Consider the following 27,114-nt stretch of genomic DNA (forward strand, 5'->3'; position numbering starts at 1 on the left):
CTAAATTGCCCATAGGTGGGAGTGTGATACCAAGTGCATTTGAACAAGGAAGCGATGGATTTGTTTAACAAAACCCCCCCAAAAAACAATGGCAATGTTCATGACTTTCATTCACATACCACTAGAAGGAGCTCGCACAACCACTGTTTCAGAATCGATGCTGTATTAGGAAAATGGCTGTGGCCCCTTTAAGAGAACAGGTGCGCCTTGACAGGTAAGAGTGGAGTTACAGGAAATGCAGCTTTAGTCAACAAACACAAAACAAACATGGAACTTAGTTTCAGCTCAAAATGGACATGAGTGCAGAGGATACACATTTTGGTGAGTTTTATTCAAACAAGTCCTCTTATAAGTATTTTGTCCAGGTGTGTATACTCACCTGAAATACAGTGATTTAGATTTTTTTCATGGGCAGAGTGGACATATGTTAAAAAAAAACAAAAAACAAAAACCACCCAGCCTTTATAGCAAAGGTAATTCCGTGTTTTAAAGCGTCTAATCTGTCCACAGACCGTCCTGACTGACGACATGAGACAACCTTTGCTCCGTATCAGTCTGTCGCTGGCAGGTAAAACTATTCTCTCCGTCACTTTCCTGTCTCATTCAAAATGCGTGGGAAAAAATAGGTTTAACGAGTATCGGCTCAGTCTCTACTCAGAACGGAAACAAAAAAAAAGAAAAAAAAAAGAAAGGAAGACAGGCCAGGGGAGGAGAGCTGTGGTATTCAAGGCACGTATAGAAAACAATTGCATTTGACGCAGAAAAGCTCCATCTTAACAGCTCTTAAACCTGCGAGGCTGCATTCCGTCTGCACACACTGCTGACTGACGTGATACCTTCAGGGCTCCCTCTCAGATTCAGACATCCCAGCTCTCAGCTTGTGGTGCACAATAACGAGGAGGTTTCCAGCATATGGTGCTGTGTTAAGTTTTTTTTTTCTCCTTTCTTTGTTTTCAAGGGTTTTGCACGCACTTTTGTGATAGAAGCACAAATAATAGGTCTCTCACCTACACTGAAACCTTGCAGTTGAATAATTAGTGAAGAAATTATGGGCATCAAGCATCAGTTGTGTTGTTTGTGTTTTTTCAGTTTACACACCGCAATGTGGGGTAATTGTAAATGTTCAGCCAAGTGACCATATTTAATAACTTCTGCATCCCTTTATGCAACCCCCCTAAACTAATAATGGTAAGTTATTGGCAACTGCAGATTGGAGGAGTCAATAATTAAACATTCGCTTTATAGACTTAATCAAATCATCACAATCCACAAAATTTTTGCTTTTCACTTATTGTAATAGTATCAACATAATTGTATTGGGCCAGTTTAACACCGCATTTTGACATTTCTGTCCACAAACAAATAAACACAAACATACAACATAAAATAAACCATGACTTAATCATTTTTCCAATCATATATCCAAATGCAAGCAAGTCCTATCATGAACTAAATTTCTTCTTGCAAATAACACATTATATTTTAAAGTGCTATTACAAAAGAATTTACATTTTATATGATAATTATTTACTTTGAATGCAGAAAGTTTCCAAATTCATACATGTCATGAATAAGTCTTGTCTTTGAAATACCAATAGTATGAATGTTCAATTTTATGACTGAGCTATGAAGGCTTAAAGTAAAATTGGTATATATGAACAGGCCACCTGCTGAACTTTACAGGAGGTTGATGTAAAATAATTATTTGGAAAAATGTGTGCACATTATGCATTCATAGCTATTGATTTTCTTTTATTTTTAAAGATAACCACATCATTGTATTTCGCACTGACAACTTATAGGCTCACAGTTAGCAAAGGAAGGTTTCTGTAAAGTTTATTCTGAGACACAAACATAATAATAATAATAATAATAATGCACCAAAGTTGTAACATGAACAAACTTATTTACTAATATCAATGAATTATATTCTGTTTAACAAATAGTTGAATCATCATTGCCAGGCAAAACAAATACACCGATGCAGATTGAAAACGGGAGCTTATCAAATCTTATTGAACAGAACTGAAGTCGACTTGGCCTGTTACAGCAGTACTAGTTTCCGTTGAGGCCCCTTTGGAAAATGAATTGCTCAGTTTCAGGTTATCTTTATGGCCCTGGTTCCCATACGATTGTATTTAATGTCTGCATCTGTCAGTAGGCCATCACTGTAAAAACAGACATAGTAATAAAATGTTAATTCCACCACAGGAGAGACTTGAATTAGTCTGTAATCAGATGGAAACAAATATGTGCATATATTCATACCAGTGTTGGCAAGTGGCCATGAGACTTATCAACACATTAAATATTGGCAAGAAATCCAATATTATTCCTCCTATCCAGTAATTATTCTTAAAAGCCTGACGCGTCCCTGCATGAAACAAGCTTAAGATTGTCCCTGTGTGCCATGTTTACATATCGAAATGCATTATGTCTGCGTATGCCAGGGGGCGTCACAATAAGAACAGACATATGCTAATGTTCCCAACAGGAGAGACTTCATGTTGTTTGCAGTTAGATACAATTAGCATGTGCCAACATCAGCTCAGAGAATTGGAACATATTAGCGTATTGGGTGTCGACAAAAAAAAATGCAATATTATGTATTTCTTAAGAGGCCACAGTCCTCAGTAGTTTTCATGTGTCCCTGTTTCAAAATCATTTACAGGCTTCCTGTAGAGCTTCATGATGACATATTTATTAGATTCAGGTGCCTTGGAGCAAACAAGCTTGCAGGACTGTGGCCCCTCCAGGACCGATAGAACCCACCTCTTCAGGGTCACTGGTACAATGTACACAGCTGGAAGTTTGCGCTATTGTATGGTTTTTGTTTTTATCCACCAATTCCTCAGAAAGCCCAAAACCAATGTTTGTCTTTAAAGCTTGATGTAGCTTATTCCCCGGTTCCTTGGACAAAAAAAACAAAACAAACAAACAAACAAACAAAAAAACATGGCTGTGTCCTTCTGCATAATTTATTTGGACTCATTCCTACATTGCACCAGCGGACACTAATTGTGTATTATTCACCCGATGTCAACGCTCATGTTTGCTCATGTTTTTGTTGCGTTTAATAAAAGTCAGCAGTCCCCTGCTGCATCAGGAGCTCCACTTTTTGAGGAAGAAAAAAAGAAAAAATAGTATTTGTGAGATGTTTTTAAAGATTTATGACTTCAGTTGGAAGAAATGGCCTCTTGGCGGGGAGTGTCATGAACTGGGTGTCAGAAAATGTTGAGGATTTATTTGTGAAATGTGTTGACAGTAACAAGCATCCATGTCCTTTGAGCATTTCGTATGAAAATCACAACGATCAAGTTGCTTCGGTTATTTGTGCGGCTGCAGGAAGATGAGCCAAGAAAATCAAAACCAGAAATGTAAATTATATTTTAATTTGCTCATTAACCAAAGGTTGTTGTTCATGCATGAAGGAGAATAATTAAAGTAGTAATCATCAACAGTTTCAGATTAAATATTTATTTCGCTTCTGTCTGTCTGCACTTCAAACTACCTAATCAAGATTCAGCCTAAATTCCTCTGGCTCGGTGGACGTATCTCCGATAGATTAAACAAGAAGTGATTTATTTCACATGTTCAGAGACACTAAAGAGAAGGACTGCCAAGATTGATGGTTAAACCCTCAAGGCCAATGTGTAATTGTTTTAAATGCTAGTAATTTATTAGCTGAGCGGATATGAAGCTGTAGTTACTTATTAAAGTTGGACTCTCTCATGCTGGGAGCACACCTCACTTGTGTTTTGGCCTGTGAAAAACAATCCAACAATTCGTGAAAGCCTCAGGTCTGTGCTGCATCACTCCTGGGCGTTTCTCACTTCTGACTCATGCTGAAAAAACAACAAATCTAAAAGCCCCAAAACACTTTTGTTGTCTTTAGCAATTCAGCGTGGGAACCTGAACACAATCCATTTGGCTGTTGTGTCATTTTATTCTCTGCTCTCCTGTGAAAATCGTGTAAAGCCAGTCCAGCGAGACTGATCAGGAACATATTGATTTGACTCACTATAATTCACTGGCCCGAGTGTTCTTGCGTGGTTGCTTTTTATGCCAGTAAAAAGGTATTGGAAATTCAGCAGGACCTTTCCAATCCTGAACCTCAAGTAAAAACACAAACGACAGGGAGGACTGGCAGCCAAATATAAAAATACATTCTTCCTTCTTCACTCTCATACAGACTTTGAATGGTCCAACAGCATACAATGCTTACATGCATGGATGGGTGAGATCAATGCTTCTTCACAACATAGTTGCCTTTACACCACTGATTGTTGTGAGGAGAGATGGCAAACATGATTATGATACGGCTTACCTGAAGTCAGGCTAACAAAAACACAAAATAGATGTTTAGCTTGGGATCATGTACAATCCACAAAACATGGTGTGAAACCTATGAGGGGGGGAAAAGAGTGTGTACCTTTCTAATGGGTTTCTACCCCCTGAGCCTGCTCTGTTTATGTATAGCTTTTCTTTTCTCGCAATGGAGGGAGATGTATTCTGAACCCTTAACCTGAATAAAAGGCATAGTTTGAAGAGTCCTCAACTCTGTCTTCTACCTTGCTCCATCCACAATGGGGTGACAGGTTGCTTGTGCCAATCCCCGCAGGTGAATGACCAGCCACCATGTTTAGAGGTATCAGTTAATCTCCTAACTGGCATTTCTTTGTTGAGAAGCAAAGGCAACCTCGAGAAAACAAAAGATGCCGGGAACTCATGTTGCACAGAGAGACCCAAGGTCAATGTCAAGGTCAAAATAAATGGTATTATCCCTGGGGTGCAATTTGTAGTAAAGCCAGCTGTAAGACGTATATAAAAGAAAACACCATACTGTACAATAGACACAAAGACTCATCTTTTTTCAATTATTGTGCGGACCTCTTTTTTTGGAATAGAAGAGTTGTTGTGCCTATTGGCTCTGCACCACCAGGTAAGAACTGACACAGTCAGCCACTATGTGGCCCTACTAAGCTATAAATAAATGAGATGCACTCTCAAATGTGAAATAATTAATTTCGCATATCAAGTGAGCAATATAATTGCGCAGGCAAAATGCACCGCCATGAAGATTTAGCTATTCCTCGCTCCAACAGGTTATCACAACTTGACCAGTAGACTCAACAAGTTTTTAAAGCTGCAACTGGTTTAGTGTTAGTTTAACTTATAGGATTAGTTTACGGCTCACATCCAGAACGTTTCTGGTTTATAACCTGATCATGTCACACATTGTCAAGGAGAGCTGTTTTTGATATTGTTGAATTTTCCTCGGCTTTGTGACATCCATCCATCCATCCATCCATCCATCCATCCAAGAAAAAATCTCCACATCGAAAGTCGCTCAGGCCTAGAATTTATGGAGTTGCTGTGAAGAGACAGTGCAGTCATTTAATCATCTGTTCACCTTTTATTCTGTCTTTGTCATTTTACATTTATCATGGAGCCTTTTTTCTGTATAGGATAAGATAAGATATACTTCATTGATCCCTCAGAGTTGAAATTACATTGTCACAGTCGCACATAATAATACTAATAATAATAATAATGATAAAATTGCTCCACAAGATAAATAAAATGACAGACTGATGATGTATGATGATGAATTAAAAAATTTAATCAGCAGATAAAAAGTCAAATTGACAGACTTATACAGTTTGGTGGACGGAAATTAGGTTGTGAATCATCCTGTTCTGATTGTTAGTAGGATGATCATGTCCTCCCTGTGTCTGTGCTCTCTGTGCACTCTGGTGCCGGTGTGAGTATGTGCAGTGTTGGCTGCGATCTGCAGAGTTAAAGGAAGGTAAAGTAAGCAAGAATCGAGCGACTGACTGCACATTCTTGTGATGGCACTATTTCACTTTTTGAAGCTGCTTGTAGTGAAATGTGTTCCACTGTGTTCAAATACATTCCTGATGGAATTTTCGAAACTGTGAAGACCAATAAAATGGGAAAGAAGCGATAAAAAAGCTCTGCTACATTTGTTTTAGGGCTTTTCTAATCTTTGCTCATTTTCTTAAACCTGCAGTTTTACATCTACGTGCCTTTGAGTAGTTTAGCCGTTGAAGACGTTCTAAAGGGGAAAATGCGCAACTGAAAATGTTATGAGTCTTAAATTGACAGAACCTTTGTGGGATTTTTTTGCATCATCATTCGTGAGCGAATCTTTGTTTTGTTTTGGGTTGTTTTTTTTGTTTTGTTTTTTTTAATTCAGAAGAAAAATTCCTGTACACACCAGAAAAAGTGTTGTTACTGCTTTGATACACTTCAATTGCAGTGGCATCATCGAGTAGAGCCGTTGTGGTGTGCCAACACCAAGCAGCACACTTAATTAGTTTCAGTATACAGGTATGCTTGTCACATTTTTCCAACCATAATTAACATGATAATCTCTTCTATTTTTCTGTGTAGCTCTCATCTTTGCCGATGTCCTGGCTCAGAACCAGGTGCCAGTTGAGTTCCAGCAAGATCCGGTCCTGGTTCAAACCGGAACCGACATATTGTTCACGGTGCTGACCGAGCCTCAGGTCTTCAGAATCACATGGCAGTACCAAGGTGGGATTGTTCTGGGCTCATGGAGCTCGGGAGCTGCTCAGGTTAACCCGGTGCCTCAGTTCTTAGGGAGGGTCACCATCACCGCCACTCAGCTCCGGATTGGCAACGCTCAGCTTGGTGACGCAGGCAGCTTCACGGTGGTGGTGGACCCCCTCGGTACCGGCCAGTCGAACTCCAAATCCGCACAGCTGAGGGTGTTCAGTAAGTGAAAAAGAAATGTGCCAGTGAGCCCACGAATAAGAGGGAATTAAAAAAAAAAAAAAAAAGAGGAAGGGAGCAACGGGATAGTGGTTGTGGAGGTTCTGTGAGAGATAGAAGGAGGTTTTGAGGGGAGCGATAATGTTCAAGAGGGACAGGAAGCAGTAAAGAAAGAAAAGGGAGGATTCTGGGAGTAAGAGAATTAGTCTGGGAGGTATAATGAAATTAGTGACCCATAGGAGGTGTGGTGAAACTAATGAAAAAGGAGGGATTGGAGCCAGTGGCTCAGGGCTTTATGCTAATTAAAACCCACACAATATGCTGCACTCGTGGTGTTAGATGTTTGATATTGGAGAAGTCTAAATGTAGCGTGGCGTCTACACGCAATACATACTGTATTTGTATTCATTTGTATTCAGTACTGTAATGGAGCCAGCACAGCTGAGTGTCTCAGAAATTCCAGTCATCAGCCCACGCTGGAGAGATGATGTACGGTCTTTCTCATCCTTCTAACAACCAGTGCTAATAGGGTGGCAGGGTGACTGAATTGTTAGAAGCACTAGTCTATTATTGTTGAAAGGTCATATCCTCAAAACACATGACTGCTAGTTCATGACAGGGAAGAGCCAAGTCCTTGAGTACGACTCCTCCTACTATTTCAGTTCTTGAAATAAGAAGCATTAACATTTCTTTAATTATTAAAAAAAAAAGGTTGGTGCCGAGTCACAAGTAGCCGGACAAGTGGCAAAAAACTATAATCGATTAGAGAAGCTCAGTCGTTGCTCAAATGTTTGATGTTTGTTTGCTGCTGCCGTTCCTTACTCCCTCATCCACACGCCCCCCTCTTCTCCCTCTCCAATTATTTAACTTAGGCTGCTCGCCAAGAGGCATTGCGGCTACCACTCACACCGTCTGCCCCTTTATTCACCATCTGTGCTTCTATCTGAACGCCGTCCCTTCTCTGCTCTCACTTGCTTTGATTACAACAAATTATCCTCATCAGAAACGCAAAACTGCCCACTGTTGTTCCGTCACTACAACTTTTGAAGTGCACCTTTCACTCTAACTCACGCACTCTGCGTCAATACCCGCAGTCACGGTTTCTTTGGTGAGATATCCTTTGTGTTCCTCTGGTAGATGCAGTGTCTGGGGTGAGCCTCTCTGTTCCCTCGGTGGCGGTCGAGGGGAGAAATGTGAATCTGACGTGCACGTGGACTGCAGGGACGGAGATTACTGTCCAGTGGGGGAAAGACGGCTCAACCGTCACAGCGGACTCGAGGATCACCATCTCCGGTGGCTCTCTGGTCATTAACCCGGCCAGACGGAGCGATGCCGGGGAGTACACATGTACCGCCAGCAATCCTGTCAGCGCCCAGAGTGCCTCACAGAGGCTCACCGTCTTCTGTGAGTGGCAACAGTGATCAAGACAAGAGGCAGATAATCTACTGTAGCCAAATAGTAGTAGCTTATCTGCTTCATCCACATTGCGCCACATAAAGTGTGCTGAATTGCTCAGGACATTCTTCCTTAAGCTTGTGCCGCTTCTGGCTGCATCTCCAAAACACCATTATTTCTGATGTGACAGTTTTAGAGGACAATGAGGGCAGTCACTGCAGCGTGTGATATCACTCCAAACTGTTTACTCACTTCTCTTCATTCAAGAGCATCTGAATTGAAGGAAATGATTGTCATGTTTATTCTCGAGCTCCACTTTTCTGGTCTCCACGAGAATCCTGAGCTAATGTCTAGTATGAGGATCACAGAGCTGCTATAAGTCCTTCAGGCACAGTTAATCATGTCTTGATGTTTTATTTCACTGTCGAATTATCAGGAGTGTGTGTGTGTGTGTGTGTGTGTGTGTGTGTGTGTGTGTGTGTGTGTGTGTGTGTGTGTGTGTGTGTGTGTGTGTGTGTGTGTGTGTGTGTGTGTGTGTGTGTGTGTGTGTGTGTGTGTGTGTGTGTGTGCGCACCTCTTAAAACATCTCAAGTCAGAGTCATGGTGAGCCTTCGCTCAATAGGAAAGTTATAGCAAATCTTCAATTGTTTAATAACAAAAGCTTTGTCACCATGTGTGACCTTCATCCACTGATCTAAGAACTCTGCAGGGCTCCTACCATGACAATAAATCACCAACATGTCAGGCTGTTTCAAGCTTTAGAATTGAGCCATTGAAAATTATTTTTATGCAGGATTATATGCTGAAGCATTTCATGGAATTGTTTATTGAGTTGCCAGACAACCACACATGTATTACTTATTTAAACTGAACTGAGCCACACCAACGGCATGTAGTCAATCGATACTGAATATTTAAGAGTTTTGCCTTTAAATTTACAGCCAAGGAGCTCATGTTGAAATTAAAAATGTTCATATTTAATCATTTAAAAACGTTTTTTATTGAACCCATTATGCTCAACCTGAAGTTGCTTGTGAATTAAAAAAAAAAAAAAAAAATCCAAACTGCCACGGTGTATCTCAGACTAGTCCTGCAGGCATTAGCCAGCATTAAGATGGAGCATTGCTGCCCTTTGCTGATGAGTTCTGTGTCTCAGAGCTGTTTTATGACCTGAATAGATCTTCATTTCAGAGAGCTTTATCTAACTCAGGGTGCTACAGCTGACAGTAGGTGGTAATCAGGATACACCCTTGGGCAGGTCACCAGTGTTACGACCTCTGCTCTTTGTGAAACAATGCAAAGAAAACACTTCTGTTGAAAATTTACCATTATTGATTTCGTTATTACATTTTCACTTTGCAAAGTCTTCCTACAAGCTGGACTGTACTCTATTATGAGTACATTGCTATTGGGCCTCATGTTTGACATCATGGCTTAAGAAAACTTTTACTTGTTTCTTCAATAACTGATAACTTTCTTTAGCTGCAGAGAGTTTTGGTGAATGCTTATCACCTCACTGTCAGATTCTACGGTATATTCATTTCAAGTGATGTTGATCCAGAAGTTGTTGTTTCATTAGCTGAGTGACTTGTTGAGAAGATTAAAGTATCTTTGCTGGAGTGATTTTATCCTGATGAGAAGTGAAAACCTCATTAGCAGAGAGCCAGGCTTTAGCGCCAGCTTGTTTTTTTTTTTTCTTTCTTTCTAATTATAGTATAAATATTTCTTTTTGTACTTGTTAATCAAAAGCTTTTTGATGCCGATGCTTGTTTTTCTAATCATCAACAAACCAGATGGCCCCGACACCCCGGTGCTGACCCTGGACACCCCGAAAGATTGTGTCGGCGAGGGGGATGTGATGGTGGGACAGACGGCACGTCTCACCTGTGTTTCTGATTCGCTGCCACCTGCTCTCTTCTCGTGGCAACGTGATGGACAGCCTGTCGCACAAAGCCAGCCGGACAGTGGGGTTCTCAGCCTCCAGACTCTGTCAGCCGATCAGAGTGGGCGCTACGTCTGCATGGCCAGAAACGCCATCTCTGAAGGCACATCGGAGCAGGGCAGAGACTTAACCGTCGTGGGTGAGTTATGGAGAAGGCTGACCTTTCTGTGACTGATAATGATTACGGTTGGTTTTGGAATCTGTCCGCGTATCTGTCTTCACGACAGGAGAGGGACAGAAAGTATCCTGGGAGATTGATCTGCTGAGAATGTGGTCAAAGTCATTCAGTGACCTCCCCACTCCTACCCCGCCTTTTCCTTTTTTCCCCTCATTTCTTTCCTCTGCTGTCTCTTTCTTTGCAATTACTTTATCATCCTTTTTCAGAATCTTCTCCTCCTCGCCTTTATCTTTTGTTCTTTTTGCTCCTCTTGTCTGCCCCAGCTCCAGACTCATTATCTTTATTAATTCTCCCCCGATGACACCATTATTTCTATTTCAGATGTATGTTTCAATGGAGGAGAAGTGGCGGGGATCGTCATCGGCGCTTTACTTGCTCTCCTCATCATCATACTCCTGATCGTGCTTATTATCGTTCTTGTGCGGCGGAAGAGAGGTAAGTCTGTGCCTGTGACACCATCTCGATAGAAACTCGCACACTACTCTACCGTTACTGAAAGTAGACTCAATTACACTTAAAACTATTGTTTTAAAAAGTCTTTACACAAGTAATGCAAATTACTTATGTCTTGCACAAATGAACTCTTGATAGTTAGATTTAATGGGATACTTCTCTGTTAAAAGGAATACAACAATTGGCCAATTATTATGCATTTCTTTCAAACTTTTGGCATACAAAAGAAAAAAAAAAAGAAAAGAAAATATTCATAAAAGTACATGTACCCCCAATCCTCCTTAATTAGAATAATCTGGGTGTTTGTGATCTGTAACTTTAAACCCTTGGTCTGATAGATTCTGCTTTTCATACCAGTGTGTGTTTTATTGACAAAATCATTGAAACCGGGTTTAAAAAAAAAAGAAAAGAAAAAGGCAACAGAATTGTAAGTGCTACCACAAAACTAAATGGCTATTTGTTATTGAAAAATATTATTCAAAACAATTCATTTAAATATTTGCAATTCCACTAGTTTATTTGATGAAAAATATGAATAAATTAGTAAATTGTTTACACACACACACACACACACACACACACACACACACACACACACACACACACACACACACACACACACACACACACACACACACACACACACACACACACACACACACACACACCAATGGGGTTGGCTGCTTGCTGCTCATCCTCCATTGGGAGCAATTTGTGTTTTGCTTTTTATGAATGTTTAGTGTGATTGTCCAAAAGTCTGATATTTTTTGATGTAAAATAGTTCCAGTTGAAGCTTTTATGAATGTTTCCTGGTACCATCCCTCTTGTTTTCTTTATGCCAGTCATCCTTTGGAGTATTTGTTCGTGTTATCAAGATCATTATCATATTGAAAGGAAACCTCTGGTTTGGCGTCAACCTTTAGAAAGATGACTTCTTGCTATATTTAAGCTCTCTCTGTAATGTTGTAGAATTCATTGTTGAATCAATAGCTGCTGTTCGGTCCCTGAGGCGGTTAAAAAAACCCTAAAACAGAACATTTCTACCTCCATGTTTCACAGTAAGTGTGAAGTTCTCCTACTGACAAGCTGTCTGTGGTCTGCTCCGAACATTTCTCCTGTTACTGTGGGCAAACTGTTCTCTTCAAGTTGTCTTCCCTGAACATATTATTCCTAAAGGCCTAGCCTTTACCTCAGCATTCATTCGCAAACTATAGCTTCAGAAAGCAAAGGATCCTTTCTGCACTGTCTCACACAGGTTTCTGGCACCTCTTTATTTTATACACATGCACTTCAATAGGAGCAATTATAATAGCTACCTGCTGAATTTTTCTTCAAATGTTCTGTTCTCAGGCCTAATTTACTGGGCAGCCTGCATTTGATAAATTGAGTAGTTTGAGCTTTTGAAACAAAGCAAGTTTATACTCAAATCACGTAGCAGTTTTTGAAGGGACGATTGTACATTTCATAGAGAAAAGCCTACTTTCAAATCCTCAACTACAAAACTAACGCACCATCCAACTTTGGTTCATTCATGTTAGTTTTGAATTTTTGATTTCCGTGGAGGTCAAACTTGGGTCATTCTTTTCTGATTGTCCGCGGATTTATGTTGCAGTTAACACACAGGGAAATAGTGACTGACAAACTGCTCCACCCAGTTTAGTGTCACTTATTAAACCTAACAAGCATGTATTTGGAATTGGCATGTATTTAGCTGACATTATCCATTAGACTTTGAACCACTTTCAAATTCTGTCGAGTACGAGACAGCCATGGTTTGAGACTTCAAAAGAGTCAACAATATTTGTACTCAGTGGACCCAGCTATTCACATGACCTTTATATCAGGTTAAGTGTCAGGCATGTTGCATTAAACTGATATTCATTATTATTATTTGTGATATTACAGTACAGCAAAGACAGAGGGACACTGTTATTGTTCCGAAGACCAACCCAGATCCACGAATTCCAGTGAGTCACTAAAAACTTTGCATAAAACTCCCAATTGGTTCGTTTGCGTCTATTTTTCTGTGTGCACAAGATAGTCAAACCTCATGATCCATCTTTCTTTTGCCGTCTCTCTCCACCCTTTGTTTTCACTTTCTCATGTAAAGCCCCCAGATCGACAACCTGGCGTGAGGGAAGTGGACCAAGGCCCTAACCCCCCCCTCTTCTACACGCAGCCCGCTGACCGCTTAAACACAGCCTTACGCGGAAACCGTGGCAATCCACAGACACTGCGGATGAATGGACTGCAAAACTCTGACATGCATCAACACAATGGCCGTACCCACACAAATGGACTCCGACACAATGCCATTCAGAATACCAATTTGTACCCACACAATGGCATTGAGAACCAGGCTTTCACGCACACCGATGCTCAGAATGCAAACACCCTCACAAACACACCGCAGCAGCAACATTCGAACATCCTCATACAGCCTGGCGCTGTCCACGGTGGTGCGCAGCCCCCAGCAGTTCAACTCAGCCTCAACACACAAACCAACCAGCCAAACGGCAATGCACAAATGCCAACCATTCATGTCAATCTTAACTCGTATCCACCCAATACCCAGCAGACCCAGCAAGACAGCTCAATACCTCTTACCAATGCTGCCAGTAATAATGCATCAGGTCAAGATCCGATTCCAACTGGATATACGCACTTTAATGCCAACACGCAGACATACCAGCAGGGCCCAGAATCTCATCAGAGATCTGACAGGGATTCCGGGAGACAAGAGGACACACCAAGCTCCCACCATCAACAGATGCCTTGGGATCAACTGAGAGGAACCCCAGCATATCCCAACGGCACATCCGACAGTACAGAATACACTAGCCATCCTCCCGTTCGAGGGGGAAGAACAAACAGCAGACCACAGCCTCAGAACCAGACTGCTTCCCGCAGCCGAACGCCACCCAGACAGGATGCATCATCACCGGACCGGAGGATTTGGAACCGTTTAGCTGATCTTCGACGTGCAAAAACTAGCAGTGTTGGACAGCTTAGCCTGTCCCGCCACACACAGAGAAGCTCCGGCACACAACCGGAAAGTGCTCAGGCAGACATAAAAGGTCTGCCTGTTAGCCAGAATAGCCCCAGGCAAGAAGCCACTCGTAGCAATAACCCCCAGGCTCTTCCTCTCATGAGCCAGCAGGCCCCTGTGGGCCGCTCTGCTGTGTCGCAGGGACCCGCCACACAACGGGGACTGACTGCTCTTCAGGGGGCAGACACGAGAGCTTTGGCTGATCCTAATCACCTTCAGCAGCACATGGCTCAGCGGCAGAGAGCAGCACCGGTCCAAACACTACCACAAGGTCTGCGCACACAGACACAGCCTGTTCTACACAGTGCCAATCAACCCCGCCAAGGAGGCACTGTTCCAGCCGCTCGCCCCTCAGCCCAGCCTAATCCTAGCAACCTAACCCAAGCTGCACTTAAAGCCCACACTGAGAAGGCTCAAGTATTTAAAAGTCGGAAACAACAGACCCAGGCTGCCCTGATTCATGCTGGACAGCAAACTCGAGCCCCGACTATTGGAACTCAGCGGGCACCGGTCCCTCCTCCTGTTATTCCTCTTGCACATTTTCAAACCCTCCCCAGGGAGCGCACCCAACACAAGTCCCCAACCAGAGGTCCACAGCCCCTCAGACCTCCGGTCAACATACCGACGGCACAACGACCCAGACATCGTTCTGCCAACCATCATCATCGTCCTGCAAACGGTCAAAAGCATGCACATGTGCAAGGACAGGGCCACGGGCACCCTGCCCATCTCACCCACGCATGGCAGGTGAGCGTGACACTCGGCATGTCAGTAGCCAACAAATGCCATATGTTGAGCGATATTTCAGATTTCCAGCGTGTAGTTTTTGCTCAGATGTGCACTTATGGCTGTCATTTTATGTTATACTACCTGTGAGCGTCAGTATTAGGGGCTGCCTTCTACCCGCAATGTCGTCTCAGCAGTCTGTGCTTTTGTCTGTATTGCACTTCTCCTGAAGGATGCTTGACAGCTCCTTTAAGGGAATGTTGCATTTTTTCGATTGACAGTCTTCCCAGTGTCATAAAAATGCATTTAGTCTGGAGTGTGTGTGACACTGGCAGTTTTTTAAAGTAACATTGCATGTCAGAGGTTCTGCTTCTTCTTCTGCATGACATGTTGGCAATGAAGGGCTTGTTGTGTCTTTCCAGCAACAGGCTCACGGAGGGAGACCGAGATGATGACAGATGTCAGCCGACTATACTCCACAACTGTCCCGCATTCTCTGACACAAACAAACAGCTGACAGACGTGATCCAATATACCAGCAAGCAAGACTGACTGCACAACGATCTGCACTTAAAAAAGCTGTCATCTAAGTCCTAAAGTCCCCCCACACCTTTTTTTTTTTTGGTAAAAGAAATGAACATGTCTCCCATGGGGATGATAAAATGTGAGATTTTAAAATGTTGATTTCCTTAAAGGAAAAACATTTCTCTAAGAAGGAAGCTTGATGAGATTTTTTTTTTTAAAGATTTAATATAATAAGCTAAAGCGTATGTAAATGACCAAAATATTCCAAGTCCCTTCCAGACACACAATCTTTTTAAACACTGGTCATGTGTCAAAATTTACCAGGAGCCTTCATAAAAAGTTCATTGATCCATGGCTCCTGACCTTTTAGTCAAACATCAACAACGTAAACACTCCTTCTGATAAAATGCTCTTGAGGTGCTCGCATGAATAATTGCAACTCCCTCAGCCAAACGGAACCTTGCTTGGAAAGGACTCGGCCACCGAGAGCAGTGGCAGTCTTGATTTACTTGGAGCTATTTGTTTTGTGCCTTCTGTTTACAGATGCCTCTTATGACACTTCTCAATTAAGGGGATTCGCCTCAGTGGTGCTCGGAAATAATGCTCAGCTAACTACGAGGGAGATCCCACGAATGGATGGGCGCTCATTAATTAACTGCTTTTATGTGACTTAAATGACTTGGAAAGTAATCACACCCGTGCATGAATGAGGTCAACACAAAGACCTGAGCTGCTGAAAAAGCAGCGTAATGATTTACTGGGTCATGGAAAACGCATTAAAAAAATACTCAACATTTTTCTTATGGAATAATTATCTATTTATTGATTTTACATTTGTGTTTTTTTTTGTTTTGTTTCTAACTCAGGGGCTTTTGGAATGATTATTTACATTGTGCTAAACGTTATCACTGCTGTTATTTGAAGGATTAGGTCTTTTCATGTTGTCAACAAAGTTTATGATGAAACAAAAAACCAACAATGCATCAATTACCTATGTGCCGTTAAGCTCCACTGTGCATCAACAACTATTAAAGGCAACAAACTCTGAGATACACTGAAATTGTTTTTATGTGATTTATTGACAATGATTGAAAAAATAAAACCCACAGCATATCAAAATTTACATGTACTCTTTAGCTCCATTTGACAAGCATGATGTAGAAATGCACAGCACATCTTGCAGCTATAGTTGAGCATTCAAGTGTATTATTGTATCCAAAAACCATTAAAGAATCACTTGTTTTTAAGAATCTGTATTGTTTTATAATGTAAAAAAAGTTTATGATGAAACCAAGACCAACACTGGATTGACTAGATTATTGGAATGTGATGCATCACTTAGCCATGTGCCATATTGTTCACAAAAAAAAAAAAAACAACCTACTAAAGGCACAATACTGAGACGCAGAGATTTTCTCTACGAACTTGGGCATTATTAGTCTTGATACATGCCAGTCTGCTAAATGTGTATTCATCCCCTGCTGAAAATAGTTTCTCAGAACCGAGCTATTTGCCGCTGTGCGAGGGACATTTGCCTAAAACTGCAATGCCCAGCTGTTTACAGAAACTACATCTGTGAAAAGATTTATGTGAAGAAGTTAGATGTGTATGTGACTTGTTGACAATCAGAAAGAAAAAAAAAAATACTCCACAGAATAATCTCATATTCTACCTTCAAATATATATAAAAAAAACCAAAAACCGTTTGAAAAGCATTGTGAACAATACACAACACATCTGGAGGCTCGAGTCACACATATGGAGCTTGACATTTTTATCACTGCCTTCTAATTATTCTGTTTTAGTCAAATTAATGCTTGTTGGGAGATCACACAGGTGTTTGAAGCGCAGTATTGAATCCACTACCCTCTAACATTTTGTTCACTGGTTTTACCATTTTTTTTCTTATATTAACAATGTGTGAATTATATGTGTAAAGTCCAGAAAAAAACATTGAAATTCAACGAGCAGACCGTCTCGCAGCGGTCACAGTGGAGCTTTACTCGTCTAGACTATTCCCAGCAGACGGCGCAGGACCGAATTGCACCTCTCTCTCAGAAACGGGCACACTTTTCCAAACATGAGCATCTTTTGATTTTCTAGTGGGAGGCGAAAAAACCCCCAAAAGAACCCTCTTCATGCATGTTGACAGTCACTGGGTCCATAAAAGCACCTATTTATTCTGGCATTCCTCTGAATCACAGGGCTGTTTGCAGTCTGAGCATATTCCCCGCTCACTGTGTCTATAGTGCTAATTATTCATGGCGCCTGTGTACACCGAGTGCTGCTGTTGATTCTCTTCAGATAAATCTGTTCCTTCGGCTTGTTGTGGAGGTGCAGCGCGTGTGTTTGGATCACAGCTCCATCAGTCTCCCAATCCCCTGCTCCCACTTGTACGTCACCTCTGATGAACAGTCCTGCTGCTCACTATTGGAGACACTTCACGCTCGTCTAGCACTGTAATGAGTGGAGATGGAGTGCATTTGAGTACTTGCTACCAGAATAGGTTACAGCATTGCCTCCTGGTTCCAGGTGAGAGCTGTGATTTATGGAAACTTTGGAACAGTTTTACAAAAGCAGTGCTTTGTATACAACAGCCCTGGCTGCTTGTCTAAAGCCTGAAGTGTGTTGTTTATGGCCTAAACAGCTAAAACCCAAACTGCAAGACATTTTGTAGTCCTGAGATGCACGCCGCACGGTAAACCTCAAAAGCTGATGTGGCTACCTTCCCTGGACCAATTTGCATGTAAATCTGCTTGTGTTGTTTTAGTATACTGATTTACAATGATTTACCGTGACTGCCGCAAGTAATTGTAATTGTTTACGCATCCCTTTGGAGGCATAAATTAAAGGAAAACATAACTCAAGTGCTGTGTGTGCAAATAGGGCGTTTTTTGCATTGATGAATAATCATTTTGGTGTATGTCAAACTGCAGCAGCAGGCTTTCCTGATTCGAGTGTGCAGAGCTGTTGACTCCACTCAGGAGACTGCAGTAGATTTGCAGAGGAAACCTTAATACCGCAAGATGGCCAATATAATCCTAATCCAATTTTAATTTAAATTTAGGCGAGCTCAGCAGACACACATTTTTTCTCTACTTGATGGCATTTCATTGTTTGAAAATAATGTCGGAGCAGCCATACAGCCCAGAACACCTGCAAGTGAATACAAATTCAACATGTCGGTGTAGTAGTTCGCCCTGCTACCTCACAATAAAAAAACAGCTTGGTTTGATACTGAGCTTTTTGAGAGGGGCTCACATGTTCTAACTTCTTCGTGCGTTGGTTTTCTCCACATTCATGTTTAATTAGTCCATATGAATTGGCTGTAGATTTGCACAATTTCAGACTGGATCAGCTTGAGCCTCATAAGACCCTTAAGTCTGATTAAGCGCTTATAGAAAATGGACAGATGAACCTGTTCTTTCAGGACAGTGATAGCGATATTCTCCTCCGCCAGGGTAAAGTAAAAGGTCACATGTGATGGCCTTTATAAGTCCATATGATCATTAAAACAAAGTGCAAAGCCCTGTGAGACTTGCGTGTCCATCCCTGTCAATGTGTCCTTGAACGAGCCACCAAACCCCCCGCAGTTAACTTCACACCTCCGGTTCAGCTGCACATGAATATGTGTCTCAGAGGGATGTCGAGAGAAGCAAATGTATGTTTAAACTTCACACACAGGACAACTGAAACAAAAACGCTCAACATTTTAGTGAGAGACGGCACGACCCTGAATTTATGGCTTGAGTCTGTGCCACAGTCATCTATCCAGTCAAAATGTCCTTGAGCAGTACAGACAATCCCCAACAGTTCACTAACTGTAAATCGCTCTACATGGGAGTGTCAGAGATGTAAATCATAAGACGAAGCTGTGCGCCGCGGCAGTCAGACACTCCAAGCCTCGTCACCCACAAGGGGGAGCCATGAGAGAGGATTTTTTTGGAGGTCGATTGATCACTTTCCACCATTTTTTTTTTCTTTCTACTCCTCAAAGGCCCACACCATCTGTGCATCTTAGACAGCGTCTCCTGGAATTAAACAGAAGCCATAGGCAAAGTTTTATTTGTATGTTGTCCAGTTGAAACATATAGAACACAAAGTCTATTAACAAAAAGAGTCGTGTGCAGGAAAGAAGGAAATCCTCAGTTGTCACAGACCTGTTTATGGATGCTTAAAGTTGAACTGCTGCCTTGAGGGATACATATCAAACACTGGGACTTCAAAGAGTTTAGACTTCTACAGTAATCTTTTGTTGAATCAATCCAGTGTATCGTGTTGTGTTTGATATTTTCTCCATGCTTTCTCTTTCAAATAAAGCCGGACTGCTTTATTGGTATTCCACTGTAGACTAAAGCAGAAGCAAACCAGAGACCTTGTAGAGATTCACAATTTTTTTCTCTCCTTAAAGCCTTTTCAACGGATCTCTGGGATCATTTTTGGATTTGAAATGCAAGAAAGAATTTGTCAGTGTTGTGCTGTAGACAGACACTCACAGATGTTTCCTTGTAGGAATATAAATTAACTGCAAGAAATCACTGATTTGATTTGACTTTTTAATAAAATATACTTGACATTATGATTAATGCTCAACTGGCTCGGAAAAATTTCAGCTTAATGAGCTAAGTTTTAATGTAAATGTAAAGACCCCCCCCCCCCCCCCCCAAACTTTATAATCTTTTGCAACGAAACCACATTTTAAGCACAACATGCCATGGTTAAAGGTTTTTGCTCAGGGAGGGACCCATAGTGATGATCCAACATTCATGTTTTTAGACTGTGGAAGGAAAGGGGAATACAGGGAGAACATATAAACGCCATGAAAAAGGCTGTGCTCAGTTAAACACACAACGTTCTTGCTATGATGCTCGATGTCACTGCGGTGTGAAGGCAAGCCAAAAGCAGGGATCAAATTTGGTTGATGAGAAGGGAATGTAAATGTAGCATCTCTAAAAGTATAATTTAATGTGCATAAATACCTTAAAATATTCAGGTTCAGATGGGAAAACAGGATTTGTTTTCTTTCCCGGTGCATTCCTAACAGACTGTGTGTGTAATTTTGTTATTTCAATATGTATGAGTTATGAATGATTGTTCATCTTTATGCTTAATTAATGCATGCATGCTTGTGTTTACATGTATATGTGTTGATGTGCACGTGCCCACGTGCACACATGGTTGGAGATATTTTCAATATAAGCAAATGTGCCTTTATTTTGCTATGAATTTTATGTTGCATTCAACGTAATTTCCACAACAACAAAATGTAAAGGACAGAAGAATGTGGGGCATGAACACAATTTATTAGGTCCAGGAGACACCGAATGATACATTATATTAACTTTACCACAATCCACTCGGGAAAAATGAAACATTTTGAACCCAGTTTTAGGTGTTGATGTACATCTCTAACATGCTGTAAATACCTTTCTGAAGTAAATTTGTCTTTATGCTCGAAAAACACGTATTTCCAGCATTTAAATTTCTCAGAAAATCCCCAGGTTTGTCTTATTGTCAAGAATCCCGAGGCACTGTGTCACAGGCTCCCATTTGTACGCTCGATCTCACTCGATCTTGATTCGCACTAGAAGAACGATTAACGGTCAGTTTCACAACATTTAAGACTTATTTGTTTGGCTCGAATAATTTTTCTTTCAGGAAATCATTTTTCGGGCTGAATCAGTCAAATATTGATATTTTGTTTTGAGCTGCCACAATGCAGGTTTCCGAGGATGACGTCAGTTTGATGGCGACAAATTCCGGTTTGTTTGTAAACATATCGATTTTGCTGTGATCGATTTAGGCAAGTGCAGGTAGGAAATGAGTGGTAATCGTCTCGTTCTCGTGAATTGGTTTAAACTCGGTGCAGAAGTGATACCTTTTATGGGAAATATATTTAAAAAAATATTAACTGGTAGACTAACTTTAATAGTGGGGAATCAGAAATGTAATGTTTGAGCAATTTACACAATTTTTAGATGCATTTGTATTATATTAGAATTAAATAAAATGCAATGTTTTCTTCAGCCTGGGACGGTTCAAACTTCATGTATCTTGTCCAATTTGTCCATTAACATTGTTGTGCGCTGTCAACCCACGTGCTGTTTCTATATGTGTTACCATTAATGCCAATCCTAACATCCCCTCTTTCTACAGTTTTTTTGTTAAATTGTGCTCAATATAACTGAACTAAACTGAAGCAATCAGGAGCTGTGCAGCAGAGTGGATTGAAACTAAAACTGCACCGCCACCTCTTTACAATAGAGCTGAATTTCAGCCTGCCAAGTATTTAAAGTATTATGTCACCCTCTGGTCTGAGGCCCATTTCAGTCACTGCTTAATTTTAAAAACGATAAAAAGTGGGCAGGAGGCAGAGAGGGTGGGCGGGGAGGGGCTGCCCCGGTCGTCCAACTCCATCACAGCAGAGTCCTCACAAGCTGATTTAACAGTAGGGGGATTATTGAGCTGTTTTAAACAAATGAAATCCACATCGTAAAGGAATAAATCATGGGTGTCGATACCAACGGCAGGATTTACATCTTGCATCACATTTCCGTCACATAAATCAGCTCACAGCCTATATTTAAATGCGCTGCGCTCCTTTAAAGGAAACACTGAAGTTCACAGATTGCAGTTTCAAACCACAGATGACATGTTTCACATGGGAAAAAAAAAGAGAGAGAAAAAGAGCACAGACAGCTTTTGTTAGATGTTCCAAGAAAAAGCAGATTCTTCGATTTGCAGTGCAGATAGATCCTCTCATTATTAAGTCATGTGTTGGAGCAAGAAATCCAGCATCAGCAAGAATATAAAGAAAGATGATTGTACCGAACAGAGTTACATAACGCGTGTGCGAGCCAAGAGCGGAGAGCGATCTGCCAGATCACAATTATTTGTGGTCAGAGAGGAGTCTGAAGTAGAACTCACTCACTTTCCTTTTTTTAATTGGAAAGTATTCAATTAACCATAAACAGGTGACTTCATCGTCTTGTATGACCATCCTGTGGGGTTACAGATACTTCCTTCTTTTTACAATCCATAGGAGATATTGTGCAAAACTGGTCAATCATGGCCCTAAGAGCTTCATTTAAAGTCACCAAATAACCAAGCATGCAAGTTTTTCTTTCTTTCTTTTTTTTTATCACATTCATTTCACCTCTTTAATCAGTCTCAATGCAACTCATCCTCTACATCCAACTAAACACACATCAATGTGAACAACATGCTTGTGCTTGATATACTTGTGTTTCATTGCCATTTCCATTAACATTTTGGATTTGAACCCAAGCAGCATCTTCCACTGCACCACATTTTTCCAGATCACTTTTCTGTTCTTTTTTTCTTTTAAGAATGTATTTCTATATGTACAGAGTCAGAGATGATGCAACCACTCAGGCCCTCAGGCACAACTCTGTTCGTTCACTTTCTTTTCTGTGAGCTGCCAGTACAACCTGCCTGAGGATCCACTGTTAAAACTTTACATTTAAAACTACCCTCCTCAGTTTGACTTTTAATTAAGAAACCTTGTAGACTTATTTATTTATGTATTTATTTTTCAAGCTTTGTGACATATTTGGAGTCCTTCATTGAATTGTGCTTGGTTAGTTTTGGGTTATTTAGTGCAGAGGGCAGTTTGTGAAGAACACATTTGATGTATTAAACAGCTTTTTTTTTTTGACAATCAAACTAAATATTATTTATTTATTGTTTTGTTGTTGTTTTTCTTTGGAGGGTGGCTGCCATAAATGTAACAGGTATATTTAATACCAAGCAGACGTCCACTTTCAGTTAAAAGATTCTAATTACCTGTCTTCGATTGTGTTTTTATGCATTGCAGTAGCCATTAACCACAAAAGTCTTTTGATATGATTTTTTTTTTCTTTTTACACGACTGACGTCAACCAACATTTGCTGCTAATTTGACGAGATCGCAAACTTTAATCTCATATGCAGCCTCTGATCTTGGAGTTAATAGTTTTACTTTTACTTCCCATGTGTGAGAGGGGACGGCTCAGCTTTACTCTGATTCTAAATCCAATTATTTGATATGTATATTTTTTTCCAGGTGAAGTTGCTTTAATCACTGTAAGAGGGAGAAGGATTTGATCCCTCCTGTGATAGTAATAAGTCAGGAGAAGTGGGGGAGAGTCTACCAGAGGGGGAATCACAAAAACTGTTTCCATCTCATATCAATCTTAGTTATGAAACTACTTGGTTTAAATTTGTATTTTTTATTTGTTGCATTTTTTAAATTCAAACAAATTCACCCTACTGAGTGTTTAATTTCCCGTTATTAATAATTGTAACTCAAATTATGTTATCTTAGTTTTTATTATTTGAGTGGTATATGCAACTAACCTAAATATGTTTAATATGTAAATAAAGTTTAATTAATTCATGATGTTTATATCATCAATTAACCAACATTTAACACTTTAGAAGACAGACGCCATACTTTAAGAAGTTTGTGGTTGTAAAATGTGGTTGTAAAATTATCAAAATGGATTGATGTCGAATTTATGTAAGGTTCAATGCATAACTAGATTTTGCTAAATATCATGCACTAAGGCCACAATAGTGTATCAGTAAAACAAGCAGAGGTGAGTCAGGATTAAGTTTCCTGTCTGAAAAGATGGCAAATCGCAGTCGACAAAATGTGTGAGTGAACCCGTTTGTTTTATTTACTGCTGCCAATGTGTTGTTTCGCCTTTCCAAGAAACACAGTGGCATTTCAGAGGTGAGAAAATGTGTGCACAACAGACTCCAGTGTGATGTAAAGTATTATCTGAGCTCTCCATTGCATCAAACGTCACTGCAAACCTGACGGGGGATCATGAATCCAGCAGCAAACTGCAGCAATATTACATGAAAAACCGCTCCCTGGAGTTTCGTTTCTCCGTCTTTGATCCACTCAGTGAGAGATGGAAGTGAGGCGGTTTGCTTCGTCCATTAGTTTGGTCAACCTTCACTCTTTCTGGCAGCCCTGGTGAGGTGTCCTGCAGTACGTCACAGTACAAAGCCTGATTAACCAAGCGGACCACTATCTGTCCTATATGCCATATACCTGCAGTGAAGACCCACATACCTTTAATCACGGGGCTGTCAGTGGAGCTTTAAATACCCCTGCAGGACAGAAGCTTTACCCGGTTATTAGGTGGGCTGCTTTTTTTTTTTGTTTTGTTATTCCACCACCGGCTGCAAAAGACTTCCTTCTCTCCTGAATGTCCTTTTGACTTCAGCCTACTTTCTTGCAACTGAAAAGCAGCACGCACGGACGCACGGACGCACGCCCTAATGTGTGAATGCAAGTGTGAGTGTCTCTTTGTGTTTGGCCTGAGAGGGTGGGAGTCCAGCATTAACTGTAAAAATTGGGGGATTACTGATTGAAGTAGCTCATTTGTTAGTGTATTAGCTCGTCATAATGATGCGTAACGAGCTGTATTATCGTGGTACTGTGGTGACTCATGACCAGTTGAGTTGTCAGCACTGTGTGAGTCGGCCCGAGTCCAGGAAGTTTAGCTGAAGTTGGAAGAAGTCATAATTCAAGTTGTGCAGTAAATCCTTGGCAAAAGGGGATGCACTTTTCGACAGTTATACAAAACTCATCATAAGACTTCCTCTAGAAAGAAACTGATTTATGAACTCATAAAGGACTGAGTTAAACCACTGACATGCAGACAGCAGCAGACAGCTCTTATAATTTAATTTTAAGACTGAATACATTGGTGAAGGCAGGCTAATATTAATGCTTCATAGAGTGGGACACCTTCGAGGAGGACCGACACAGCAGTAATGAGTCAATCCTCCTCCAGTAAACAGGAAGGTTGACTATTTCTAAAGCTGACAGGTGGCCCAGGGGACATTTTTTTTTATCAACAACTCGAGCAGTGAGTCAAGCTTTTGCAAGAGTTTTACTTGTTTTAAAAGCATTAAATCTGAGAAAAACGAAGATTAACACAAATGTGTGTGCAGACCTGAGGATCAACAACACACTGATGGTGTGTGTATAGTAATAGATTGTTTAATATATATATATAACACATATAATCAATAATAGTTTTAGTGTATAAAATGAACAGAGAACATGTCACTTAAATTAGCTCGCTTATTTTCTTTACTTTTGTCTTCCTACTTTTAGTTAACCTATTAATATCAAACAGGACACTTTCTTAATCATCTTTTTTTAGTATACATGTTAACCATTGCAGCATCACATTTTATTTTAGAAGGTAAAAAAAATATTACACATATTTTATTGAGAGCTTCAGGGTTCCTAATACAGTATGAATCACAACAATTCCCCCTTATATTTATAAATGATAGATTTAAGGGCAGCAATAAGCTATGGTGTCTAAACAACAAGGTTTACAATCATATATGTTGTTATTGAAATGATGGCAAAACAACAAGCAGAAATTGTTTATCAAGCACTGTTCATCAATTACAAGAACAATCAACACGTACTAAATACTTCTGAAAAGAGCATTCAGTATATTTCTATATTTCTGTAGTATGGATGCCACAATATGTCAGATTTCTCATCATTTAGAGGAGCTCGCAAAGGTTTTTCATACCCCTTGAACTTTTCCACATTTGTCACGTTGCAAACACAAATTAAATGCATTTTATTGGGACTTTTTTTTGGAGAAACCAACACATTGTGCTCCATAACTGTGAAGCAGAAATAAAATAATACATAGTTTTCAATTATTTCTTTCAAACAAATGATAAACTCAAACGTGTGCAGTGAAAAAGTATTCATATCTAATCTCCCCTTAAACATCCAGCGAACTGAAAGCTGTGTGAAGTCACCTAATTAGCAAATTGAATCCACCTGTGTGCAATCTAATCTCAGTATAAATGCTGCAGCTCTGTGAAGCCCTCAGGCGGTCAGACCATGAATCATGAAGACCAAACAACACACCAGGCAGCTCAGGGACAAAGTTGTGGAGAAGTTTAAAGGAGGGTTGCGTAATTTAGAAACTATCCCAAGCTTTGAACGCCTCACAGAGCATCGTGCAATCCATCATCCAAATATGGAACATGGAATATGGCACAACTGCAAACTTACCAGCATGTGACCGTCCACCTCAACTCACATATGCATCTTTGCATCCCCTGCATCCCCACAAATTTTAAGTTGTATAAGTTAGTTCTATTTTGACAGTTCATTTTCAATCTATCCTTCTGTGTCGCATGCAGCTTTACGGCCTGAAGCAGCCGTCTAAACCTCCAACAAGATTCCATGCACAATTCAAATCCGGACTTCCTTCAATGGAAACATATCTCATGTCAATTTAGAAATGTATAAAGGTAATAGTGTTGAAAGGGACAGATTCAATTAGGTTTGTCATTGGAAAACAATCATTTTAAACTCGGGACTGTATAGCAGAATGACAGAATTCAGTTCAATGTGATGATAAATCACTGGCTTTCTGTAACACACACATTCAAACCAAGTTTGGTATATGTTTAGCATAAGGCCAAGTTCAGTATAAGAAAGTAACTTTTCTCACAGCATTGAAACTTATTGTCCCAGTAGATGTACAGCGAACAGCCTTACCATTACGGCTGCTTGACAGGTGAAGTGAATAACACTGATTATCTCTTCATCATGGCAACTGTTAGTTAGTGGCATATATAAGGCAGCAAGTGAACACTTAGCGCTCAAAAATAACACGTTGGAACAAAGGGCAACTGTAAAGATTTGAGCGACACGGACAGGGGCCAAATTATGAAGACTAGACGACTGAGTCACACCATCTTCAAACCTGCAGATCTTGGGGGCTGTTCACACTTGGCAGTGAGAGTTGTCTGACAAAGGGAAAGCGGTGAACCAGCCACAGGGTCATGTGAGCCCAAGGCTCAGTGATGCATGGGCAGAAAGAAGCCTGTTCAGTCTGGTCACATCTGACAGATGAAACGTTTTCTTGAAAATGTTGTGGAAAAGAACCCTTAGTTTGTGTCTCTTTTGTTAGTTAACTGAGTGACAACACTCACGAGGTGTAGTCGCTTATTATATTACTGGAGCTTGTGCATGTTTACCAAGTATTAGTGTGAGTCAAACTTCTTATAAAATGGTTCAAA

The 27,114-nt window shown here is 40.6% G+C and overlaps 1 protein-coding gene across 2 annotated transcripts; it reads left to right on the forward strand.

Annotated features, from left to right (window-relative positions):
• Positions 1-249: 249 nt before the first annotated feature.
• LOC308133889 (uncharacterized protein) lies at positions 250-16,387 on the forward strand. 2 transcript variants are annotated; one of them, XM_080501424.1, is made up of 9 exons: positions 250-321; positions 511-568; positions 6,418-6,762; positions 7,897-8,163; positions 9,948-10,235; positions 10,596-10,709; positions 12,633-12,694; positions 12,838-14,523; positions 14,925-16,387. In XM_080501424.1, exons 2-9 carry the CDS (start codon positions 529-531, stop codon positions 14,952-14,954), a joined length of 2,832 nt encoding a protein of 943 aa, XP_080357550.1. In that variant the 5' UTR covers positions 250-321; positions 511-528; the 3' UTR covers positions 14,955-16,387. The 2 variants fall into 2 exon arrangements, with proteins under 2 accessions (XP_080357550.1, XP_080357551.1); XM_080501425.1 differs by having other exon boundaries at positions 14,931-16,387.
• The last annotated feature ends 10,727 nt before the right edge of the window (positions 16,388-27,114 follow it).

Source organism: Blennius ocellaris, assembly GCF_963422515.1.
Source record: "Blennius ocellaris genome assembly, chromosome: 8".
Classification (NCBI taxonomy): Eukaryota; Metazoa; Chordata; class Actinopteri; order Blenniiformes; family Blenniidae; genus Blennius; species Blennius ocellaris.